Source organism: Patiria miniata, unplaced genomic scaffold (genome assembly GCF_015706575.1).
Source record: "Patiria miniata isolate m_02_andy unplaced genomic scaffold, ASM1570657v1 HiC_scaffold_3, whole genome shotgun sequence".
Lineage (NCBI taxonomy): Eukaryota > Metazoa > Echinodermata > Asteroidea > Valvatida > Asterinidae > Patiria > Patiria miniata.
In genome coordinates, this window is record NW_024037069.1 from 45318400 (window position 1) to 45345336 (window position 26937).

Sequence of the window (26937 nt, forward strand, 5' to 3'; positions counted from 1 at the left end):
ATCTGTCAGATGGTCCAAACGCCAATGGTTCTGGAAATGTTGAGAGTTATGGATCAAACAAGGCAACTTTTTGGGTGGATTTGTGTTTCAGAAAGTGGAATTCCTGACAAACGTATTTCGTCTATCAAAGTGCATTTCCATTTCTCACACAGCGTATTGACCACCCGAAAAATGACATTGACAATGCTAGAAAGGCACAATTTTAATTTCTAGTTTCTCACAGTCCCTGGCCGAGTCCGAGTTACTTGGCTAGAATGGCTACGGCTTGAATTACACACGGGTCTATGGAAAGTGGCTGCAGCCGGCCGCTGCATGCCATGCCATGGGCCGTCACACCATGCACACCGGCGTAGTAAGCCAAGTAATTCAGACACGGCCCTTGATTCATGATGTTCTAGCTCTACTGAGTGGAGCGTTGAATTACGGGTACCCCTCCATACCCCTCTGTATGGAGGGGTACCCGTAATTCAACGCTCCACTCAGTACTACAGTAGAGCTAATGATGTTCTATCATTTTGCGATGACTGACCTTCACTGAGATAACATTTGATGAAAAAAAGTGGCGGAGTCAGGATGCAACATTCTTTCCGCCTCTGTTCTCTGAGAAATTAGTGTGTTTACACTTTACACCGGCAAAATTGAATCTTTCCGCAAGACATGCAAGACTGAATGGAGAACAGTTTTTCTATTAGGGCGCCCTCAAACTGCAGCAGACGGTGTCGCGATCGCGCGGCACACACTTTTTTCTATAGCTTCCCGTACCCGTTCTCTTCAACATTCGATTTTTTTTCTCCAAACGAGTTTTCAATGAGAATCTTTTATTTAAAAGTAATGGGTGCATTTGCTTTTTGTTCAGTTATTATTTTCATTTGAAGCAACAATTACAATTGCTAACAATTTCAAGAAGGCCTCATTGTTAATCTCCCTAGTGGATAATTCAGGAGGATATCATCGCGCGGGCGAATAGGTTTTAACTTCTTTAGGAGGTACCTGGGCTGCACCATTTTTTTTTTCACTGAAGGCAACTGATATAATATTTTTTTTAAATCAATATTTTAATGGGGGGTATCTGGGGGCACGGACCTCCGCTTACGTTTTGTGAAAACAGACAAAACGTAGGCCTCCACCACCCCACTGCACTTGGGGCCGGGTCTCGTTATAAATTCCACTGCTCACGCACGTAAAAAGCTGGGGGCGTTGAAATGGCTATCGCTTTTATAACTATAAGATCAAAGCGCTTTACATTGCGTTGTTTTCTATATGAAGCCAGAGAAGGGACAAAATAATAAATGTTCGGCCGTTGCTAATTTGTTCGAACGATTTACCTATTTTTTTTTTCGCACGATTTATTCAATTCGTTACCATGATTTACTCCTTCGTTCGCACGATTTAACGACCTAGTCCGCAAGATAGATTTTCTAATTAGTTCCCTTCTTTTTTTGGGGGGGGGGGGGGGTGATATAGGGGTATTTGAGTCTAATTAGACGTTGCCCGGGGCACGCCCCCCCCCCCCCCGAAAATGTTAAAATCTACGATGATTCCCCTAAAGCAATTCAATCAAGAATAGATTTAGGAACTTTAGCATTCCATATTATTTTTGGCCCCGTTTTCATAACATTAATTAGGCCTATACAGTCAACGGCTGAACGGGACGGGGGTTAAGTGCAACCCCCTTCCATCCCACCGTCTCTAGAGTCCGTTACTGATATGCTCCCCCACCTATTTTGGACGTTTTCAACCATCTTTTATTTTAAGTTTTTGTTGTATCCATAATCGCACCAAAAAGCGAATTTTGGCCGCAAATGAGTTGTAAAGCTCATACTGCGCACAAACAGGACACCTCAAATATAATTATAACGACAGGATTTAGCCAACAGTGATCCATTCTTAATTTTGTTCGCCAAAAGAGGCGTCCCCGTATTTTATGTTTATTCTCATCGCCGAAAATTCTTTTTGAAATTGGGTTGCCAGTGTTTCATAGCCCCGCCCCCTGCTGTCACACAATCATATTGCGTGCGGATCCTTGAGTGATATTGACTATGTATAAAATCTCAAAATAGATGGACGATTATTTCGAACAGGCGTTTATCTCGGCTTCAAAGCCGGAGGTTTTGTCCCGATCAGTGTCTCTGTCATTATTGAGTGATGAATCTGTAATTAACCCGATTGTTCTGTACTTCGACCGCTCGTATTATCTTATCCAACCGCGATAAGGGAGTAAGAGTGTTAACGGGTCATCAAAAATAGCCATTTGTCAGTTTTGGAATATAATGCGGTACGTGGCCCAGTTAAAGCGGCATGTCCCGATTTCTACTATATCGTGAATTTGTAATCTTTATCCTTACGCTTTGCCAACCCGTCTCGAAGTGTTGTTCCGTAGAAGTTTGAATGTTTAGGAACCCCGCGACCATCCGAACTGTTCTTCGGAGGAGGATCTTTTTGGACGTGAATCAAAGATTTCAGCATTGCCTCAGTTGCTCAAAAGTGAACAAAATGAGTGAAAATCGAAAGTGGATCTGAGGAAACTCAAGGAGGAGGACGATGTTTTTGGTTCAGTTTTCGAGATTGGAGGGAAAAGGTAGTCAAGGAACACCCCCTCCCCCTAAAACCCCCCCCCCCCCAACAATTTCACATGTCGGCCTCGGATGTGAACCCAGGCCACAGTAATTAGTGTCAATCCGCAAACATGGATCCGCCGAACAGAAATGACTACAAACATGACAGATTGCTGCGCGCACACGGATTTTACAATACAATACAATACAATACAATACAATAAAAACTTTATTATCCCATTGCGGGAAAAATTTAATTTTACAAACACATAGGCCGAGTCGCAAAACCCACCGAAACACGTTCATGAAATTTGCTTAATTTATTGGGTTTCTCGAAAGTCCTGCTTCGTCTCCAGCTGTTGGCTTCATCTCTGAACAGTCATTACGGAATTTCTCTAAATTGAGGCATGTTAAATGATTTGGTATTTCATGAAGAAGATGGAGCCATGCACTTTGCGCTCCCCCTCAGGCTCTAGGTCAGGGACACTGAAATATCATGGATCCGCATCCGGAGACGTAGCCGTTGTTCTGAAAATCCCAATATCTATGTCTCTACAACTCACCGTGGTGAATCTGAGGTAGTCTGAGTACCCGGTCCAGTTATCCGAAGATCGACATCCCACTCCTCCCACGGCACTAGACTCTTCCTTAGAGATGCTGCCCTGGCTACGGCCACAAAGGCCAACAACAGAAAAATCCTCATCTTGAATTATCTAAGACAATTCACCCCCTAAAATCTCCTTGCACAGCTAGGATACGAAAAGTTTCCCAAAGCAAGAAACACAGGCGGCTAGTTCAGAGGATTTTTTGTCCGTGACGTAGTATTCAGTCCAATTCTAACTTCTGCCCAGCTGCTGAATTTGCGTCAGGCACATAGGCGAGGACTTTAGAATTGTTCTGGCCTGCTCATCGTACCTGTTATAATATATTTTGGCAATTGTTTCTAAGTTCTCTTTTTTTTTACACAGGGAGCACCACTTTGATTGGTCCGCTGTAAACTAGTAGATTCTAGCGGGCTTCGATTGTATGCAAAACACCTCCTAATGGGGTCAAACAGCATCGCGAAGGGGCTCTTCTGTTGTGTACTTTGCAAGTTTTTGGACAATCATTAAACTCGAGATCAACTTGTTTATCGTACTATCACAGGATTGGTGATCGTGGGTTGTTTTCTGCCTGTGAAAAAAAAACAAAGTTTCTAATGATGTCGATTTGCGGAGTTGGGGAGTTTTAAAAACATCCAAAGGTCGAAATTTGAAATAAGAGTGTTGACATCGGTAGCTACACAGAACTATAGCGTGTCGTGTGCATAGATATTGACACGAGCTTCACGTAGGCGACTTAATATAATTATGTGCTCATTAAGCCTCATTGTTCACAAGAAACGAAAAAGCAACAATGAAGTTGATGATTTGATCGCATTGGTCATTTTTTTTTTAAACTAAAGAATCGACTTTAAAATGCAGCAATCTTACGGACCATGGAATGTTTTGCTCTAGATGAGTAGGCTTTCACTCTTAGTTTATTGTCATAGGCCTACATGGGGTCTATTCTTTATAGGTATCAGCAACTCAACACTCAACGTCTAGCAAAGGCCTAACTACAAATTATCTGCATAAACGTCCCTTGAAGGTCAAAGTTATGATTCTGGTGAAATAGGGTCATTTTAAACTCCTTAAACGGCATCGGAAATGACCCTCTACGACCGGCAACAAGTAGCCATTTCAGAGGGGGCAACACTGATCGTCCGCGCGCAGTCAATGTTCCAATCTACCAATAGTGCCTCTGTATCATAGAAATAAGATTCTCTCTACTTGAAATACACAGGGGAAAACGTAAAAAACCGTAATATGCATTACGAAATATGTATACTTTTGGTATTTGAACTTCAGATGTCCACGTTGCAAAACTTCTTCTTCAAAACAAATAATCTATTACGAGATGATCAAGGTGCAAAAACAGAATGCTTATTAAAGCAAAAAAACACAAAAAAAACACGTTTTGCCAAAAAAATTATCTGCATTTGAAGTTCCAGTTTAGCTGACTCGGCGCCGTCACGGAAAATAACAATTGACAACCATTCAGGAAGAAAAATTGTGTTACATGTATTTCACCGTAAAACGAACTTTTCAAGTTTTCGGACGTGCAAAACGCGAGTGCTCTCTACACGATTATTTCAGTCAAAAGTGTAGGCCTAACACCATTTTCTTGTAGCATATCTCAAAGTCACTTTCTTTTTTATTTCCCAACAAAAGACTTCCGTGTATCCTTCATTTCGGACCGACAGTTTTGACCATTTTCTTGTCCCCATTGGTTATACCCGACGGCAAGTAGACAAATATCTTGCTGCAACTGTATTTCAGTGATCATTGGACAGATTGACCAATATTTGACACTACAGCGTGTGTCAATAAAAACGCAGGATTAGAAACAAAAATATTAAGAATATAAACCACCCCTATTCATCATAATGTTAACCCTCTTTTCAAAGTACCTTTCCTTCTCTTCACTATGCTTTTTATCCCATCTCATTTGGACAATCCTGTCCAGAGATAGAGTACATTGAAGAAGGGTTATAAATTCCAAGCTGGTCTGATTTGTGAAATCACACATACCTAATGAAAGGTTTGAATTCAGTACAGGTGAAAGTATTTGTGGATCACAAAGAAGGACATGTGTGGCAGGATTAGGCTTACATAATCCTTTAGTCCACAATCAATGTTATTAGTCAATAATTCATGATGCTTTGAAACAATGATAGTCCAGTTATTAAATTTAAGTGATACTTATCATCAGTTGTTTCAAAGAAAGTTTTGTTCTGGTTTAATTGTCTTCAATGCATACCTGCATTGTACATAACTGGTCGTTGTGTTAAGGTCATTGAATCAGACCAACCCGCCTCAGAAGGGCTTCACAAAACTTGTCATAACTTTTGAACCAAAAGTCCAAATTCCACCAAACAAAAATCTTGTCAAAGATGAAATTATGGACAATCAAATCCTTATCAAATTAGGCACACCAGTAGCATAATTTTCTCAGAAAAAAAATCGCTTTGAATCCTGCGTTTTTATTGGCACACGCTGTAGTGCCCAGGATACAAATCAAGAAAAGAGCGACTTGCTCCTCAAAAAAGTTTAAGTATTTTAAGAATTTTTGCACTCCTTAAATAGTGTTTCCTTCAGATTTACAACTTTTGGTACTTTTCAGGTCATATTAGGGAATATGAGTGGTGGCCCAGTATGGAACTCTTTCCCTGCAATTTTCTGTGTCCTTTATGTACCCATATACCTCATGCATTAAGGCGGGGTTAGATCGGGCAATGGTTTTGTATTTCTACGATAAGCATGAGTAAACCATTTGTGCGTTCATTGTTTCTAGATTAATGACAAAGAACAGCTATCGAGACAGGCACGAGGTCTATTCATTCCTTGGAAAAGAGAAGCAACTAGTGACAAGGAATTTAAATCGAGTAGTCCTCCATTTTTCTTCACAAGACTAAATCAACAAAGATATTACAACCAAACAAAGAATGTACAGATCATAAAATCCTGGTGTTTTCTGAATAGGAAATTAGGATTAAAATACCGGTATCAACAGATGTGACACTTGAACTTCTGACTTGATTTGTAGATGTATTTATTATATTCAAAGTATCCAATCAAAATGGGCCACAAAAGAATAGAAACAACAAAACGGCTATTGGTTTTGAAATTTGACAAGTCAGAATTATGCAAGCAATCTAATAACATCCTTTTCTTTCAAGTTTGGATCAATGAAAAACAACTGAGCAGAGTGGTCAGGAACTTTGATATGTCACAATTATGCTATTTATTTCATATGCAACTAACTTTGATAAAACTTATAATTTGTGTTATTCTTAATGTTTAACTTGAAGGGGAAACAATTCAATATTAAAAAAAAAATAATAATATATAACTGGTTCCTACAAAGTGTAATTGCATTAGGCAAGGGGATGGATATTCTTACTAAATCAGTGTTCCTTTTAAAATTGATGTTCCTTTTATAACATTAATGTAGGACTTAGGACATAGATACGTTTTCATTTGTCCAAGTTTGACGCAAAAAGGTAAATTTCTGACATATGGCTATGTTCAACTGGAAGTCAAATGTTTCAGTTCCGAATCCAGTAATCTGCTGTTTGGCCTGCAAATTACCAGAAAGTGCCAAATATGCGTGAAATTTGAATACTTCATCCCAACGTTATTTTTTTTTTCCTTTCCATGCAAAAACCAACCACCAGAGACTAACTTATTACTCACATTTAGGCTGGGAATTGGTTACCATTATTTTAATAAGGACTTGTTTTTTTACAATCTAAATTATGTGACTTGCTTGAGATTGAGATTTACACAACATTTTGTACTTATCATGACCTGCATTTCAGTCAATTTCTTGCATAAATGGGTCATAGTTTAGTGAGATCTGAGCCAAATGTCGAATCAGACTTGAAAGAACTGAGTCGGACTTGAGCCCAAATTGAGTCATATGAGTCACTATTGAGTCAGATATGAGTCACAATTGAGTCACTTCTGAGACAGGCTGAATCACACTTGAATGTCTGTGTATACAAACTGAGTCAGAATAGTTGAGTCAGCCCTAAATATAACCAGATGTTCTTGAGCCCAAAGTGAGTCAGGTAAGATGGGAGACTGAGTCAGAATAGTTGAGTCAGCTGTTCTTGAGCCCAAAGTGAGTCAGGTAAGATGGGAGACTGAGTCAGAATAGTTCAGTCAGCTGTTCTTGAACCCAAAGTGAGTCAGGTAAGATGGGAGACTGAGTCAGAAAGTTGAGTCGGCCCTGAGATAGGAGTTATATATTAAGTTGACTTGACCACAGAAGAGTCAGGCCTAAGTCACTGTTGAGACAAAGCAGAATCACAATTTGCAGGTCAAAGACCCAAGTTGGCTCACGTCTCCTTGCTTAGTGAGTCAACTCAACTGCTAAAAAGAAAACACCTCCCAGGTATGGTTTATGATCCTATTTAATTCTAACGACTGCCAAGCTTTCAATCTTTAGGTCCCTCACACATCTCACAGACGGCTTTGAGTGAGTTGGTATTGATGTAGGTACATCTTGAGCATGTCCACGTTCCTTGAGATACCCCACCACCCGAGGCCACGGCATCAGCGATGGTCGAGGTTGGACTGGGCCCTGCAAGATGGAAATGAAATGCTGTCAAGTGTCAGTCCCAAACTCAAACTCTCATCTGAGTATTTGTTGTCACTCCTACTCATAGTCATACTCATCGAAATGTTCTCGACTACACGCCAGACTGTATCTTGTCTGAAAGCCTGAACATAAAATTGGACCCACTTCTTGGAACATTCGCAATGCAAAGATATGGGCCAATGCATTCAAACTAAAGTTTGAGGTCTCAATTAAAGGTTTTAAAAAAGGTTTCCTTGACATTGAATAAAGTGATTTGAAATAAGTCTAGCAGAGTAAAAAAAAAAAAAAAAAAAAAAATGTATTTCCATTTCCACCCCTAAAAAAACTATAACTATAACTTACAACATTTATAATGCGCTTTCCACCATGTTTCAAAGCGCTAAAGGTTAACAGTTTACATTTTTTACCACTTTACTATTCAGAAATTTACAACACAGCATTATAAAAAAGGAACTAAGATATTAGTAATTTTGTAAAGATATATGTGTTTTTTTTAACCTGTTTTTTTTTTCTTTTGAGATGTGGATGTTTAGACTCACCCTGAGCTGCCATGAAGTGTTCTAGTGTCGCCCACTGCTCACTCTTAGACCACGCCCTCGCTAGCTCACTATCTTGATTCCTGAGAGCATCCAGAAGTGGCCCCATATGATCCTATCAATGTACAATAAAAACAGTAAAAGAAGTCAAACACGGAAGTAAATAAAATTCAGGGCATAATCCAACAACCCTAAACCTCCATATTCCTTCTCCGTTTTTAAGGTTCTTTGCTAGACTGCAAATGCCTATCCTATCCACTATTACCTTACAGGGGGTCTAATGCCCCGAAAAATGTAAGGAATGTGCAACTGGTTTCCTGTAAGCAGGCATGCAACTGGGAAGTCACAAAAAAGAGGAAATTCAAATTTTCCCAAGACTTTGTACAGTGTATTTCTATTTTCAATGGCACACTTGGGAAGTACAAAAAGAGGAAATCAGCTGATCCGAGGAAAAGTTGCATGCCTGTGTAAGGTGATAGATGACACAGGAAGACTCCTCACAAAAGTGTCTTAGGTGTAAGAAGTCATTACTGTCTTCTTTTGCACCAACCAGACCCAATCACAGTTTATATAAAGTAAAACAATTGATGCACGAATGCCCAGTCAGCTGTGGTGACAACTTTACCACAGGGGAACCGGTGTACTTTTTCTTCAAGCAATAGAATATGTAATAAAACTCAATTAGTTCTTCATTGAGTTTGTTTGATGACAATAAACCTACTAATAAACCCCCCTCTCCATTCATGTAATTTCAGTCTGCTTTGTGTCAACTGCAGCGCAGGGCCAAGGGGGGCCGGGGGGGGATCCCCACCACTGGAAATTGCTAGTCCTTTTTTTCACTAGTGGCCTTTTTTTCATGAGTGCCCCTTTTCAACCTCGTGCGAAGGTCTTTGTCGTAATGAAGAGTTCCATCTATTGTTCGATAGTGTACGCTATGAAGGGCGCCCCCACAGAAAGTTAGCGGCCAGCCCCCAATGTAAATCTGACTAAAAACAGCCTACAGAAAGACAGCTTTAAGATGACATAGTTAATAGATACTGACCCTGATAGGTAGCATCTGCATAGTAGCCAGGTAGATGAGTAAATGCAAGTCCAGCATGGCTTCAAGGAACTGCTCCCCGCTGAACTGCTTCATGTACTGGGCTAAGGGGCCTAGATCCTGCAGCTCACCGAGCTCTGAACGATTCTCCACAGGGAAATGCTTGACTGTCTGTGTGTCGTTGAAGGTGTACATAGGATCCTTGGGAAAGCCGCACGTGACCTGAGGGGTCGGTGAATAAGTGTTGCTGTAAAGTTCTTTTACAAATCTAAGACAATAACAGCCTCAAAATGAGAGGAAGACATATACACACAAACAAGAAAAACGGAAGAATACCCCCTCCAAAAAACCCAAGCAACCAGGTGTTTGAGGAAACGTTGCAGGATTGAGGAATGCATAGTTGAGCCACTATTACTTTACATTGGGCCTTGATGTACAATGTCAAAAGAATGTTATCGGTTGCTTGTACATTGGAGGATTCTCAAATCAGTGACAGTGACTTGTACTCACATCCACTAGGAGGAATTCAACCGGTAGAGGTCTTGCTAATGACTTGGAGCTGTTGCCGTAACCGTCCTTCTCCTGTATTAAATGGGATAATGCATTTAAGCACATTTATCTGACATTATAATCCATCTTCAGTTGTTGAAAAGTTGCAGGGATTCCGTGCATAAGGTAGCCCTCAGAAGCAAAAACGGCAACAAATTGTAAAGCGCTTTGAGATTGTTGATACGATTGAAAGCTTTACAAATTATTTATTTATCTATTTTAACAAAGTTCTATTAATTCAAGATATTTGAGCAACAATAACACAGTGCTCAATCCTTGGATGCACTTCCCTTGTGTGTAAATATGCCACAGATGTCATTAAATATTGCATGTTGCATGCACCATAAGCATGTGATGCCACGTGTAGAACATTTTGTGAATTTGATAAACTTCTCTTTATACCATTATTTACAACTTTCTTTTTTTTCTTTTCCATGTTCAGTGGCCTTTTCTTGTATCTTATTAATCATATCAACTTGATGACTTTCACGGCAAAATATAAAAGAAAAAAATGTGGGATGATGGCACATATATATTTTGTTCTTCTCTTTTTTGCTAGGATACAGGCAAGCTACAGGAAAATGCACAACTTTCTGCATTCAATCTGAATAATTCTATCTAATTAAAGCTCTAATCTCTGAAGTCAGAGTAAAACTCAATGTTAATATTACACGTACCGTGTAGAAGACATCCGGTACATACTGCTCACTGGTTGACTCTCGTACATAACCCAGCTCTGGTGCGTCTCTAGTGGGTACCAGGCAGTTATCACGCACCAATGCCATACACTGGTTGGAGACCTGGTAGGCCTCTGTGTGGATTTGGTTGGTTGCATCACCTTTAGGACGGAAAAACTAACACTGGTGAAAACTATCGTTTGTCATATCTTAGGGGATATTTAATGACTGGGCAAAAATGTAAACATTATTTCGAATGTATTCTGCTCAGACTATGCAGTCAACCAAGGGCGAATTAATAAGGGCACCTCTGAATAAGCTCTTTTGATCTAAATCTTCACTTTTTGTCATTACAAATCGGCCATCTATGTCCATGGCTGTCATCAAAAACACCTGTTTCTTTGAAAGGCAGGATCTAATAAAGAAACACAGGCCAAACAAAGAAAATTTTAAGTGTTTTTTAGGACCCGACTTCTGTGCGAACAAAAATTTCCATCATCTTTTTGATTGCATGAAATATTGTAGAATGCAGATTCAGTTACCATGTCCCCCACAGACTTGTGTCCATCGGTAGTGAGTGTTTATCCTGAAGTAAATCGTTGAATCTTGTTAAGCACAAAGCAGTTGGAACACCAATTTGGCTTAATATTGGTAAAATGGCCATCACTGTTGTAAAACGCAAAATAATTTTAATGATGGTGTTGTACAGAAGGAATGCTTACCTGTGACGATACACGTGACAAACTTGGAGCCAAACGTTCCCTCCGTGGCTAGTTTGCAAGGGCTGGGGTTTTGGTTCTGGAGTTCACCCGCCATGATGCATTCTTCCGCACTCAAGAAATGCGCATCCTGAAAAGTCATACAAGTATTTATCTCAAATTCATCCAAATTTCTCAAATTCATTTAGGTTCTCTTAACTGCAACAAAACCAAATGAAGTTGTTAAAAGAAAACCAGATGGTTTTGTCTGTCTGTTTTGTAGGCTCGTTTTTAGAATCTACTTCCTTTGCAGTCAACAATGTGAGCACTTAATATTTTTTGGCAAGTGTTGGAAAGCATTGTTTTTAATTTGCATTTGCGAGAGCAAAAATTGGTTTAAACACTTCCTAGCTTACCATGTTGCGGACATGTTTCACTGTTCCCTTTGTCAGGTCATCCGCGACCAAATCTGTAAAAATCCATCCAACCTACAAGAGAATGTAATCAATCGGTTAAATTAACATCTGCCCCAAAAAAACATGTCCAGTGCCAACACTTGTGATTTAGACCCACCACAGACAATCAAATCTGCATTTTTGTTTCAAAACCAACTTGTGATAAAAGCGCAAAAAACAACAAAAACCAAACAGACACTAAACAATTAATAACCACAAGATCAATTTTTTTTTAAAGTTTATTAAATTAAAATCTGCACTTTTCCTGTTCTGAAAATGTACATGATTAAACTCTGACCGACATTCAGAGATCCACAAAAGTTTGCTTTGTAAAACTGATTATTCAAATTGATAAGGATCAAGCAGAATTAATCAACATGTTTACCCCAAAACTTGACACTCTACTAACAAAAGTCAAAGTTTAAGTGGCAGAGTATATTCATGACTATTGCAAGGTACTATCAGATTTTCGGGAATTAAAAGGACTAAGTGATGTGGTACAATCACATTTCGAGAAATGTCTCAGTCATAACCAAAGTCATTCATACACCTCACTTAACAACTAATTAAGTAATGCACTTTCATTATTTCACGGCAGTTTCCAGTGTAAACTTTCAATTTCATTTTCTTATTCTTCCCATTTCTAAGTTCCCACAATTGAAACTTGAACTTTTGGGTTCTGCAAAACCATCTGATATGTGAATGCTCTTTGGCACAATTCCCCACCCCAGGTCATAAAAGGGACGGTGATTGGGGGGGGGGGATACATGTAGTTGCCTCCCTTTTAGAATTAATGCCCATATTTGGTTCTGAGCTGCACCTCTGCCTCCAAAATTTTTCAACATTTCTCAGCAAAAACCCCAACTGCAAGTTTAACAAATAAAATATTCACATGGTGTCACTGCGATTTCAGACACCATTATAAAATTAATAACACAACTGAAAACATTCACACCTCTGCTTGTTAAACTGTGAGAATGCAAACACTGACAAAGAAACAAATCAGAATTGAATGGAGAGTTATCTATTATGTCCTGTACCCCACAAGTGTTTTGTTTACGGGCAAGATTTGTCCTTTTTGTGGGCTCTGACCCATTTTATGGAGATCAACAACACGGAGTGGGCAGGCAGGGTTTACACATTGTTGACAAGTTTCCTCTGGGCTTGTGTCAATTCTCTTCAAACCTTGACCCTTTAGTTATCTTGCTTTTTGCATTTCTATTGCCCAGGGAGAGTGCATGGGTCAAATGACCTCCCCTGACCTCACCAGTAGTTTTCCATGAGTGCCCCAAAGGTTTAAGGCTTTGAGACCTTGCCCTTTGAATGCAGAAATCTCTTATATTTTTGTGAATTTAAAACATATTTGTTTTGCACAGAAACAACACAAACAATGCACTATTTCCTAATAGATCTCGTTTCAATGACGTCATTTCCTACAGACCATCAGCATTTTGAACGTCAACTTGCATAACGTGCATCGGCTGCGTCATATTTCGAACACATTTCAAGCAACAAGCGCGCGTGTTTGGAACATTTCCAACACTGCGCAATGCATACTTGATTGTGTACAATACACAGTTGCAGTTCTCCTACAGAGATGGCTGTCTTTGAGAGAGACCCATACTGAGTGGATTTCAAATGCACAGTTACTGAACATTCTTTAGAAAAAGCCAAACAGTGAATTAAAGTTTAGCCCAGAATTTATCCATTTTTTTTTAAATCTAAATCAGGAAGTAAAAAATATTCTGAGTGCATTTCTTTAAAGTCCCTGACCTACTTCTGAAGGCCTGTAGAGTACTACAGAAGCCCCCAGGTATGTGGCAAGTTCAGAACACAAGAACTTGAAAGCTCCATGTCATCCATTGTATGAAAATCTACTTGAACGTCTACTTTTCAGGGAAACATACTTTGATCCAATCATTTGGAAAACAAGTTTAGTTTTGTGTGGTTGCATGGTTCTCTGTTGTTTCTGTTTTTTTTTGGGGGGGGGGTGTTTATTTTACCTTTTGTTAGGCTTTGTATTATATTTCTTTTTACAATTTTTTTCATTATGAATAAAAAATCAAATCCAGGCTGGCCATTTGGTACAGGAATATTTGCCAAACAATTGACATTGTTTTAGAGCTTGGTGCAAAATGGCAATTTAAAAAAAAATATTAATAAATAAAATAGTGGCATTTTTCTGGCCACATAATTATTTCCTCTAAGAAAAGGAGGGTTGGGTGTTTTTTCTGGTTGTGAAGTGGGGCATTTTTTATTGTTTTCAAAAGTCACGAGGGCTTACTTGCTCACTTGCCCCAAATATACTGGTTTACCACTGTCCCCACTCTTTTTCTACCGGCACACTTTTCTTGAGAAATAACAAAAACAAACTTATTTGTTGTTTATCACTTCACCCGAAAAGACCCTGCGTGCCACTGTTCCAGATTCCCAGTAAAAGTAACGATCAGCTGATTTGTGATCAGCTGATGTGTGGTCCAATGGTCCAAACAATGTCACTCCACTTGTAACTCTTGGCAAACCTCCAGGATGTTCTGTCAACAACCTTGTCAGTTTCAATGGCGAGATCCCACCCACCAGCTGCTCAAAGTTTCTCACCTTGAACTTTGACCTTTGACTTTTGAATAAAGGGAAAGTTTTGAGCCAGGAATTGACGTAGTTTTGAAAAATAACTTTATTCCCGCAGGACAGTGACACTTTTTTTCAGGGTTTTGGAGTTATAAATCAAAACAGATTTTTGAGGTATTGCCACAAAACTTTGGCGATATGTTTTCAGGGGGTATTGAGAACAATGACCTCAGGAAAATTTGTAACATTTTTATGAAAGAAAGGAACTTTTGGGGTTTTTCCCCCAAATAAAAAGTACAGCATGATACAGGGTGCCCCCACCCCAAAAAAAACCCGGAATGGCATACTTCCACTACCCTACGACTCAAACCACCTATACCAATGCATGGAGAATCTTTTAAGAAGCAATTTGAAACCAAGATCGCCTGATTTGGTCCAGTAATTTTTGTTCTAGAGCCTATTTTGTGAAGCAAGGTGGGGGTCATTTTTGTCCCGATGAATTACTAAACCGCGCCCTGGAATTTGACTTACATTGTAATTGATAAAGGGATTGTTATCTAATAATAACCACATGAAAGAAGTATCCTTCACAAAATAGGCTCTGCAGCAAAAACTACTGGACAGAATCAGGTCTTGGTATCATTATTCTTCTAAAAGGATTCTCCATCAATTGGTACAGGTGGTTCGAGTCTCAAGGTAGTGGAAGTGTGCCGTTCTGTTTTTTTTTTTTACCACCCTCTGTAGCATGGCGGGAAAAAATGAAAATCTATTTAGCATTTTATTGAAATTATTCTTCCTTAGAATTATCGTTATAATATTTTGCACGCTCAGCATAATACTGAAAATTAACAAACAATGACAAAATGAGTTACAGGAAGACTTCAACCTTAGACTTAAACAAAACTTGGACTTGACATTGCATAATCAGAATACAGTACAGTTTTTACCAGAAAGCCCCAGTTTTGTAAGCATTTCCTCTTGCATCAGCATGTGGCGTGATGAAGGGTCAAAGGTCAAGAGATCTGAACACAATACCCAATCAACAACCAGTGGGGCCTTCGTTCTGACAAACATGATAACGTGACCCAGTTCCCAAGTTCAGGGAATAAATTGGCACCGAGGCAAACAATTATTGCACAATGGCAAAACAAAACTGGGGTCCCATTGTGAGGTGGCCTGTTTTGTTGTGGATGGTTTTCCCAGATGTTTTCAAAATACTTGGGGAACAAACTTTTAAAATCCATTTATCATCTGTGATACTGAGAAAAAATCCCCCCCAAAATTAGCTAATTCCAGGTTTTTAGTTTGATTCGCCAAAAATATCAAAGTTATGATAAAGTACTCCCAATCTTTTTCAAGTCAATCCATTCTAGGGGCCAAGTGACAATCTGTCAAATAAACTGCAACAAAGGCATTCCTTTGTGATTGTTCATCCCCTGTTATACTAATGACATAACTTGTCATCAGCTCCATTAAAATGTTGCATAATATTGCCGTGAAATCTCAAGGGAACAGGTTCCAAATTTGACTTAAGCAGAGTTTTGAGTTAAGCAGGGTTGTATATCATTGTTATACTACTGAAGGCAATGAATTCTTTGTTTGACTTAACATGCAGTTGCTTTGAAAAAATATCAGAGTTTGATTCTTAAGGCCAGTTCATACACACAATTAAATGCAACTGCAAGCAAATTTGAAATTTTCGCTGCAAAATTCACCGGGGTTGAAATGTGTTCCTTAGTTATGGGATGTATGCATGCACATAAGCCAAATTCCTGCTAACTCATGAAATATGCTCACCTTCAGCACTTCATTTTCTGTGATAATAAGGATTTTTGGCTAACAGTAAGCACAGCCATAAAAGTGGGCCCTCTACTGAGCAATAAATGAATATAAACCAATACAAGCAGGCAGTTCTCATCTAGGAACTCAAACTCTTTGTTGTTTACAAGCTGTCATTGGTCAACAGCTGTTAATATTTACAAGTCCTACACTATAAACATGACCTCTTGACCCCTCCATACTGCCTGGTCCTCCAGGCCCAGGGATTGGCGATAGACTGGCCAAGAAATGGGGCAAATTGGCAGCTGACCCTCACACAAATTTGCAGTGATGGTCCCCCACTTAAAGCAATACAATAGTCCGACCATAGAGGTGATTTTATTTCCATTGGGTGTAGACCTGGTTTTCTCAGAACCATACAGCTTGTGACTGGTTCACCACATGGGACTTACAAAACAATGTAGGAATGATAAACCTCAAGTTATTTCACCATAGAGCCTTTCAAAATCTGGTCAGTGTACAACCAAAATGACCAATGCCCTATTTCAGGAAGCATAAACTCTAGTACACAATGCATGACAACCTGTCCAGTACTCTCACCCCCACACCAAAAAAAAAAATCATAAGAGGTTAAAAGATGAAGAGAACAAGAAAAAGATACATCCTTGCATTTGAAAATCTTTAAACTTAAAGGGAATGTACAACATTTGCTTTTGCTGCAGTTTTCAGAAATAAATGGATTTGGAGGATAAGTATGTTATGGCAAATATTGTTACACTTGTTTCACTTTTTTGGCTTGTAGATGCTGGAAAAACATAGAAAACCAATCATGTTCTTGTAGTCTGGTTCCCTGACACCACTTAAGATGAAACAGAGCAATTTGTAGACTTTGGGGAATTGTAAGGTCAAAGAATCAGTCTAGCAGGCTTGTACCCCTTCACAGGTGTGTAATCAATTGCAAAGAAAATGCGAAATAGCTTAATATGAAAAACTAGGAGCAGTTTTTGAAAAAAGCCAGTATTTTTTCCAACGCTGGTCAGCCGACCAGCGTTGGAAAAATACAGTTTTTCTTGAAAATATCAGCACATCAAGAGCCACGATTTTACAGGATGCTTTAGACTGTCATTCCCTAACAATCCAGTAAGGTATTACGTGATAATTTGATCATTTCTTTTTAGATGTTTGCAAATGTTGTATCTTCCCTTTAACATAAACCAGTAATCAATGTATACAGACATAAAATACGCTGGCCCCCTTACCCTCCCCCCCCCCCCACCCTCAACTGCCCCTTCAACAGTAACAAAGAGATAGATACATTACAACAGAAACTGTCGCTGCCATACCAATGCAAAGATGCTACAGGTTTGTGCATATCCAGATGAACATTAGTTAGGTGTGCTTTAAATGCAACATATACGGTGTAAACACAAAGTGCACGTGTTCATCTTTTCAAACCGTGGAAAAAAAACCCAGAGAACAAAAGAGAACAATTTCGTCTACGATTTCCAGTACACGTCCGCGATTGGGGTACAAACAAAAGATGGACAATAGGACTACAATACTGGAATTTGTATCCTTGTGGAGACATTCCTTTGTTCTCGTGTACAAAAGTTTTCGAGTTTGAAAGTGTAGTTTAAAAATGCTCTTATTTTAACCAGAATTAATTTCCTTGGCTGAAATTTGGACTTAAAATCCCTTTTCTAAAACTCTTCCATTTTCAACAGATCAACATAGCTTGGAAATTCCTAGTTTTTGGGTAAAATCCATATCTATTTCGTGAAAATCTTGTGGAGACATATTCATCTAGAGAAATTGCCCTGTGGAGACGTTTACAATCTTTTGTTCCCTATTGTACACATGTCTCCAGAGGGTACGGTGTATCAGATCGTCCATGATCGACGGTGAACACACGTTTGGGTGTGTGTCCTACGCATTGGGCCCCCATAGTTGGTCCGGTTATGCACAGCGCAACAAACTGTTTCTGCACAGATTGCCTAGTGGATTAGGGCAAATCATTGGTCTCATTCAGATACTTGTGAAAGAAGTGTGGATTTTTAATCCCAACCAATGCATATGTGACTGTAAATCCCTCCTATTGTTTGATTACTCATAGACAGTCAAAAATGTCTTCCACTTTCCTTGACATGCATTTGTACACGGACTCAAAAAAAAAAGAGTCAGAACACATTCATGTAAGCACTGTGACTTGTCAAATTCCACCAACTGACAAAAGAGGTAACTGGTCAGTACAGCTGGCATATCAATCACCTCCAGTCAACGCATGACTATTTCAAATCAACAAGGGAATTGTTAACTGTTAAAAACAGTCACTTGATTGATTTTGACTGCTGGCGTAGCTGAATTTGTCAGCAAGGGGGGGGGGGGGGGCAGGAGTGTCGCAGGTTACTAAAACTCCCAATAGCAAAATTCACAGGATGTCCATAAAATTGGCCGTGTGGATTCTATTACTTGTCAAGGTTATGGGGCCTGGGAGGGGGTACAAAGTTGAAACAAGATAGTACCAAGGTGTTTAATCAGGAAATAGAATGCCTCAAGTATTGACATACTTAATAAATGACTAAAACTTCATAATTTATAAATCTTGTTATGGACATCACAAGATTATAAATAATATTATGGACATTCGTGTCTGGAATCAACATCACACACGTGATAAAGAACACACTGAATCATGGTATTTAAAGTTCTATGTGTTATTTTATAAAAAATTAACCTTTCTCTCTGCCTTAAAAAAAAATCACAATAAGACTTGCATTTTGCACTTGAAAACAAGATGCCAAAATAACTACCTGAAATCCATCATTTTATCCCCATAATTTTCATTTTACAATAAAATACACTTGACCACATGCAATCCGACTGGCACACCATGCAAACAAAAGGTCTTGTTGTCCCCTTTTATTGGATACTTTTCAGGTTGTGATGCTTTTAATTTTGAAGATTTCATAAATGTTCCACATTTCAGTCATGTCCACTTTTGCGTGGAATCGCCCATAACCAAATAATTGACACCGTATTAATGACATGCTTGGTAGTGGGGTGATTGAACTCCATCAGTATAGAAAACATGTGGACCATACTCACTCTGACAATCAAATCATGTCTGTCCATGGTCATACCCAATATTCAAAACAATGGTAATAAAGTAAAGTACACATGCATGAGAGATATGATCTGTGTTTAAAATTTGGAGTGTCACCGTTAAAATATGACATAGTTTGCTGGGCAAAAGAAAACTGCTTGATTAAAACTGTCTTTGCTGAAGTTTGTCAGTTGTGCAAATGATAAATTGAATGAGAGAAATTTCAGGATTTTCGCAAAGTGCTGGGCACAATATGACTGCATCCTGAAATCTTTAACGACTGCCAAAGACTCTGATAAATAATGTTTGTAACAAACATACTCACCTTTCTGAGTCCCATTTTACTGGCCACAAACTCCACGGCCTCTGCATTATGATCAGGTAGCAGCTCTAAACTGTTTACTGTGGATCTCTACAGTAGAAAATGAACCCCTCATTAGCATTCAATGCAACACTACATAGAACGTGCTGGTTTGGGTGGGGAGGAATGAAGGTGACAGGGTGGGATGGGTTGAACTAGGCTGGGGTAGGGAGGAATGAAGGCGACAGGGTGGGATGGGTTGAACTAGGCTGGGGTAGGGAGGAATGAAGGCGACAGGGTGGGATGGGTTGAACTAGGCTGGGGTAGGGAGGAATGAAGGCGACAGGGTGGGATGGGTTGAACTAGGCTGGGGTAAGGAGGAATGAGGGCGACAGGGTGGGATGGGTTGAACTAGGCTGGGGTGAGGAATGAAGGCGAAAGTGTGGGATGGGTTGAAGTAGGCTGGGGTAGGGAGGAATGAAGGCGACAGGGTGGGATGGGTTGAACTAGGCTGGGGTAAGGAGGAATGAGGGCGACAGGGTGGGATGGGTTGAACTAGGCTGGGGTGAGGAATGAAGGCGACAGGGTGGGATGGGTTGAACTAGGCTGGGGTAAGGAGGAATGAGGGCGACAGGGTGGGATGGGTTGAACTAGGCTGGGGTGAGGAATGAAGGCGAAAGTGTGGGATGGGTTGAAGTAGGCTGGGGTAGGGAGGAATGAAGGCGACAGGATGGGATGGGTTGAACTAGAATGGGGTAAGGAAGAATAAAGGCGACAGGGTGGGATGGGTTGAACTAGGCTGGGGTAGGGAGGAATGAAGGCCACAGGGGTGGATGGGTTGAACTAGGCTAGGGTGGTCTGCTTGTAAGACGGTTGGTGGGCTGAGATGGGTGGTTGTCATGGATGTAGTCGAGTACATCACAAGCACCTGCAAGTTCCTACAAGTCCATCACAATTTCTACAGTCCCAATTCTAATCACAAGCTATTCAAAGGAGCTTTGATAAATACATTCCTTTGCTTTTGTTCATTCACATTTCTGACTGGACTTGTGAATGACTTGCGATAGACTTGACTTCAGAAAGGCTGCTGATGGGCTGGTCTGTTGTATATCGAGAAGTGAATGCTAGGTTGTACAAAGCCAGGAGTAAGCACAATTAGGATTGGTTGGGTTGGCGACACACATCTGGGTTTCTGTGCGGCTGCTTTAGAACCTTTTTTTTATTATGATGATGGTTTTCCAAACCTAATCAAATCAGTAAATTTTCCCTGACCTGCGGAGGTTCATAGATTGCTGACACCGTGGCTTTGATTCCTAGGGGAACGTCTTTGTGATGCTCGTATTTCCCGTACAGGAAACCAATACGCTGGTTCCCCGTCTTACGCCAGTAGTCCAGGAACCGGTTAAACATGAATGGATTCTCAAACATCAGGTTGTCTACGTGTCGATATGTCTGCATTCATATTTGGATAAAAGTCATATAATAAGTTTTAATTAATGATAACACTTTCGTAAAGTAATAATTTAATAACTATACAATGGCCAATTTTTCCAGTCGATGTCTCATTCAAAAGTGAATGACTTTTGTATTACTAGAGAAAAGGCAATTCGGAAAAGGAATCCATTTTTCGGGTTTGAAACTCAAAAATAGAACAGGGAACGCAATTTAATAAAGTGCAGAGATTTGCCATTTAATTCTGCAGAGGGGTGAAGTTGAAGACTCCTAGCAAACAATCTCAGGAGTTAGGTATAAAAATAATTATTCCCAAGCTTATGCAACTGAATATTATATAACACAAAGACATTGTACAATGCAACAACTTCCCTATACTCTTCCAGTGACTTTTTGTCACTAAATTTACGTTGAAATTAATATTTGTTTGAAAATGAAACAATGGGAGACTTTTGAGACGTTGGTGGCAGCAAACACACCGGTCCTTTTTCCATTGTTTGTGTCATATTGAGCATGCACACTTTAGCTTAAACATGATGTAAACAATTGAAGAAAAAAACCCTGTTTGTTTGCTGCCACCAACGACTCAAAAGTCTCCCATTAAAACTTGGTTCTTGCCCTAGTTTTGTACCTGTCTGTTCAGTGTGGTGGCACTAGGCTGACATTTGGTGCAGATACCGCCCGGCCAGGGAGCATGTTCTGTACAACCTGGCTTGATTTTAAGACTGATGTTTTCAAGAAACGCAAACTTTCCTCTGCAAAGAAAGAATAAGAAATAATAAAAGTTGGGTTAGTCTTGTAAGAGATTAGTCTAATGTTACATTAACACATTTTTAGAAATATGCTCTTTCATGTTCCCAAATGAAGTGTTTTAAACTGCTTGGGTTTCAGTTCGTGGTTCAACCCAAGGGTTGATTACTATAGCCTTTAGGCCAATTTGAATCAGTACAATACAACCATCTGTCATTGTAAAAATGTCAAAAATCTACATTAAAAATTGAAAAAAAAAAAAATCAAAACAAAATGTCGTTGTATTTTACATAAGGCCTTTCACGCTATCCAATATCTCCGTGTTGGACCAAGTTCAAACAAAGAGATTTCGAGAACCCCTTTCAAAATAGCAAGAATCCAACACCGCTTTTACATGGGTCCAGTGCTCTACCTGGGTAAAATCCTACCCTGGTTTGGACCAGGGTTGAGCTAACCGGGTAGAAAATCCTCCAATACTTACAACTGATCCATGTGCACACCCATGTTTGACAGGACGCATGTTGCTTTTTAACTTGGGAAGGCAAGATGATAGTTTGATAAGGCCTGTATTTACTACAGGGCATTGGTAGGCGTTTCATTCAAGTGACTAAGTGACTTACTTGTGGACTCCACCAGTAAGTTTCCTGATGTGAGAATGGAAGGATAGATGTTTGATGGGTGGATCTACAGGGCATTGGTAGGTGTTTAATCCTAGTGACTTACTTGTGGACTCCACCAGTAAGTTTCCTGATGTGAGAATGGAAGGATAGATGTTTGATGGGTGGATCTACAGGGCATTGGTAGGTGTTTAATCCTAGTGACTTACTTGTGGACTCCACCAGTAAGTTTCCTGATATGAGAATGGAAGGATAGATGTTTGATGGGTGGATCTACAGGGCATTGGTAGGTGTTTAATCCTAGTGACTTACTTGTCCACTCCACCGGTAAGTTTCCTGATATAAGAATGGAAGGATAGATGTTTGATGGGTGGATCTACAGGGCATTGGTAGGTGTTTAATCCTAGTGACTTACTTGTCCACTCCACCAGTAAGTTTCCTGATATGAGAATGGAAGGATAGATGTTTGATGGGTGGATCTACAGGGCATTGGTAGGTGTTTAATCCTAGTGACTTACTTGTCGACTCCACCAGTAAGTTTCCTGATATAAGAATGGAAGGATAGATGTTTGATGGGTGGATCTACAGGGCATTGGTAGGTGTTTAATCCTAGTGACTTACTTGTCGACTCCACCAGTAAGTTTCCTGATGTGAGAATGGAAGGATAGATGTTTGATGGGTGGATCGTGCTCCTGGAGATACCTCTCATCGTACGGCTAAAAAAGCAACAAGAAATCTATCTAATCTAATCTATTAAAGGTACACATTCATCCGAAGGTTGCCAAAACTCAAAGTTCTGGCTTACCGATAATCCACACGTTAATGGAGAAAATGTTGAAAAACCAGCCCAAAAATGCTGCCAAGTCAAATGTAAACAAACAGGATTCTCCAATATTTTCCCTAAAGAATGTAATAAATTGTAGGGATAACCTGTTACCTAGACCTTTGTAATAAGATACGTTAACAATCTAAAACATGAAATTTTAGCAAAATCTGGATATATTGACAGTGTATGAGATTGTTTACCTCCAAAGGTACACAGTGGACACACTTTGCATTGACTCCATGGTGACACCTGTTGGAAAGCAGAGCAAGAATATATTACATTATCATAGGCTCATAGATAGAGTATCAGCAGTGTTGTAGTCCAGATATTTGATATGGATCACAAGTCATCACAAGTAAATCACCACCCATACAGAGTCCCTTATACTTGTGACTGGACTTGTGATCTGTCCAAAATGCAGCGACTGTCAGATTGCAACAGTAGGGAAATATTTCCACCAATTCAATCACTTTATTTTTCATGCTTTCTAAGGTGGGACTTGAACCTGTGACTTTCCATTTACTAGTGCAGATATCCTACCCACTCAACCACTGAGCTTTGAGCTTAACTGGAAGGAAAAATAAAAACCTGTATAAAAGGAAATTCTGGGTTTTTTTTGCCTTTCTTCCAATTTTGTTCAGGTGTCTGGTTGAGTCAGCAACAATTCACAGAAGTTTATTTCAGAGTGCAATAAAAACCACAAATTTGTCCTTCAAGAAGCAGAAGTATCGGAACTATAAGCTTTTCTGTTAGTCTCTCAGAAAGTGCTGTAGCTAAGAACAGGAGCGTAGTCGAGTCCATCACAAACCCTTGCAAGACAAACACAAGTCCATCCACTGCTTCTTGTGACTGGACTTGTGATGTACTTGACTACATCCCTGGCCGAGATTGGAACACAACACCCAGCAGAGGAATTAGAAACTTTCTCCCTGATGGTTGACTTACAGTTGATCATCTCTTTCTCTGTAGATCTTGCCATCAAGTTTGGCAATAAATTGGTCCACGTCATCCTCGACTACACTGGAGGTCGACACGCTTGGCTTATCAGCATCTCCATCATAGCTAGATGTTTGGTATGTCACATATAGCATATCTCCATGTCTGTCAACAGGGAAATAATACAAGAAGTTGTTCATGATCAGTGATAAGAGTTTTTGAATAGTGGAAAAAGTTGACTTGAAGACATTTCCTTATGTTATCACAGATTTCTTAACTATTATTTGGTTGAGTACCTGAAAAACCTGAATATAGTGTGTTTTTTTCCTGATTTTCATTGGCAAATGAAAATGACTACTTTCTGAGAATTTTTGCATCACTAGTTTTCTTTAAAATGTTCCGTTAGATATTTATCAGTGTTTTATTGTCTAATATTGTCTCTTAGAATTGGATGTAATACACCCAGCATTTAGCTCTCCTATTTTAAGGCAAAATCCATGCTATACACATGTTTTGATCGAGGATTTCTAGAGGACTTGTTAAATGTCACATTAGTTTCAGACTTTTACCTAGATTCATATCAGCTGGGTCCACATGCATATCAACGACTTAATCTTTTAGACCACTATACCTCCCCAAACCCCCCTGCTTATTACTCACTGTAGTGCCTGAAACCACATGTGCATTCTATAGTTTCATGGAATCATCAGTGAATAAATACAATGGTTTACATGGTTGGGCCTTTTTACCATTACTGAAAAGTAAATATCCAATTTTTTTTATTGCTCGGTTGAAGTGAACGTTATCCCTACAGAAATGATAGTGGTCACAAACAGAAATTACTTGATTTTGGACGAGTTCAGCGTGGCTTTGCTGGTTGGTCGTAACTCCTTTGTCTTGTTTCGGTCGGCAAATAATTTGAATTGGTCTACGGGAATTGCCACTGCTTCAGACACCTGTGGGAAAAGTTTGTTTTAAATGTTCAATCAATGATTATTCAAAAAGAAAGTCTGAAAGAGAGAAAAAAATATCAGTACTTAAACAAAAAACATTACCTGTTGAGTGTGGAATGAATATAAACCTATTTACAGCTTCAATAAATCGAATTCTGCTCTCCGAAGCAGAAAATGGTTTTAACTTTTAACTTAAATTGATTGAAATATAAATCAACAATATATATGGTAATTAATGATTTGAGCCAAAATGTTACAAACTTTTAAACACAGTTTACTACTGAATTTGGTTTCAATGTACAAGGTAGCAATCATGTAGGCATTTCTTTTCCAAGTGTACAAGAAAAGAGAAACAGTTCATGATGTTTTCAAAGCTGTGTTTTGAAGTGTCTTAAAGGTAGAGAACATCATTTGCAGCTATCTAAAAAGTAACTGACGAAATTATTGTTGAAAAGCATACTTGGTTTAAAGATGGTAATGGTACTAAACGCCATGCAAAATTGTTGTTGCTGACGTGCTGTCATTTTAAAGAAAACAATAAAAGAAGGCCTTTTCTAAAGACGCATTTTTGAAATTTCCGTTTGTAGTTTGTTTTTAATTCAGCGAAGCCGTGAATGAGTACATGCAAGCATTGACATGATGCATTCGTGCGTGTGGTTGCTATTATTCCTCGGTTTAGTGCGTGACATCAATGATCATGTAGCTGCAATTGGCTGAATGAGAACATGTCCCGGATGCTGATTTTGGGTGCAATTCAAAACATGACTCGGCAAATTTTGAATTGAAATTGAGATCCTAAAATATTGTTTTCTCGAAATATACGGCATTCACTGAGCTGAAACTTCATCAGGTTAGTTGTTAAGCACCCTTCTTTTGATTAAGAGCAGTAGAGCACTTTTGTTGCTTCAAATGAAAAAAAAGAAGTAAAAATGACAAATGATGTACTCTACCTTTAAGAGAATTCAAAGAATAATTTTCAGATGTCTACGCACCACTCTAGTCTCTGAAGTTCCTTACCTTTTGGAAAAACTTGTAGAGTGTCATTGCCATGGGAACACTGACCCTCTTGGTGCCTTCCGGTGACTGGAGGCGGACAATCTGCACGAAGAAAACAGACACAAATACATGTATGGGCGACTCTTATCGTGGTGTTGTTTGATCCCACTTTTAACATTTAATCTTGAATTAAACAAAAAGATATCAGTGCCCACCCCCCCTTGAAAAATTTATGCAATCCAGGGTGCTCCGCAAGAGATTAAGTGTTAAAAAAAGAACAAAGGAAAAAATCAGCAAGTAATGCGCCTATCAAATGTTCCCCCCCCCCCTTTATTTCCCTTTTTAAATAAATCCTTCAAAGCCACAATGACATAAAAAACAGAAGAAAAAAAATTTAATAAAAATAATTATTTAATTAAAAACATGAAAGTAAAAAGGAAATAAAGCAGTTGAAAATCGCGTTACATCTGCTTTAATGATTGATAGCCACTTCGTTCTTAAAAACCATGTCCAAGTTAGAAATTCAATGAATTCACCATTTTCCAGCTAATGCAATGTCCATCTACCAGTTCAACTCATATTAATATCATTGGAATTTTTTAATTCTATAAATTAAAGGCAAAAGACTAGAATTCGATGATAAATAACAGCGCCCTCTGACGTTACGCGGATAAGCCTACGTAACGTGTAGTAAACAACTCCAAGAGAATGATTAGGCACATAGGCCTAGGCCTATTCATGATTAACACAACAAAGTAAGAGGCACAAAGACACTACTGGGAGTCAAACTACTAAAAGCAATGACAATAATGACATACGATTTCATTCGGCATCTTGATAATTATATTTACGCCGTCAAAACTGTGTTTTCTCTCGATATTTCCGCAGCCGACCGACTAAAACTTCAAGTCATGCAGGCTGCCATCTTTAATGAGGTCACTATTTCAATTATAGAGCCAA

General features: G+C 39.2%; 2 protein-coding genes across 3 annotated transcripts in view; both read right to left on the bottom strand.

Annotated features, from left to right (window-relative positions):
• Positions 1 to 3460, bottom strand: part of LOC119737586 (kielin/chordin-like protein) — a 33205-nt gene extending 29745 nt beyond the window's left edge. Inside the window, exon 1 of the mRNA XM_038212038.1 lies at positions 3119 to 3460. Coding sequence (XP_038067966.1) covers positions 3119 to 3258 — 140 coding nt within the window. The 5' untranslated portion in view covers positions 3259 to 3460. The remainder of the gene's footprint in view (positions 1 to 3118) is intronic.
• Positions 3461 to 6171: 2711 nt separating this feature from the next.
• Positions 6172 to 26918, bottom strand: LOC119737692 (nuclear protein localization protein 4 homolog). Of its 2 annotated transcripts, none has more exons than XM_038212228.1 (16): positions 26796 to 26918; positions 25999 to 26079; positions 24872 to 24984; positions 24038 to 24193; positions 23293 to 23341; positions 22888 to 22982; positions 21531 to 21654; positions 20720 to 20899; positions 19472 to 19558; positions 11658 to 11729; positions 11266 to 11392; positions 10544 to 10704; positions 9828 to 9899; positions 9321 to 9539; positions 8282 to 8393; positions 6172 to 7724 (listed from the first exon to the last, which is right to left on the bottom strand). In XM_038212228.1, the coding sequence occupies exons 1-16, from the start codon at positions 26808 to 26810 to the stop codon at positions 7579 to 7581; spliced, it is 1809 nt and encodes a 602-aa protein (XP_038068156.1). In that variant the 5' UTR covers positions 26811 to 26918; the 3' UTR covers positions 6172 to 7578. The 2 variants fall into 2 exon arrangements, with proteins under 2 accessions (XP_038068156.1, XP_038068158.1); XM_038212230.1 differs by lacking the exon at positions 26796 to 26918 and adding an exon at positions 26514 to 26532.
• Between the last annotated feature and the right edge of the window lie 19 nt (positions 26919 to 26937).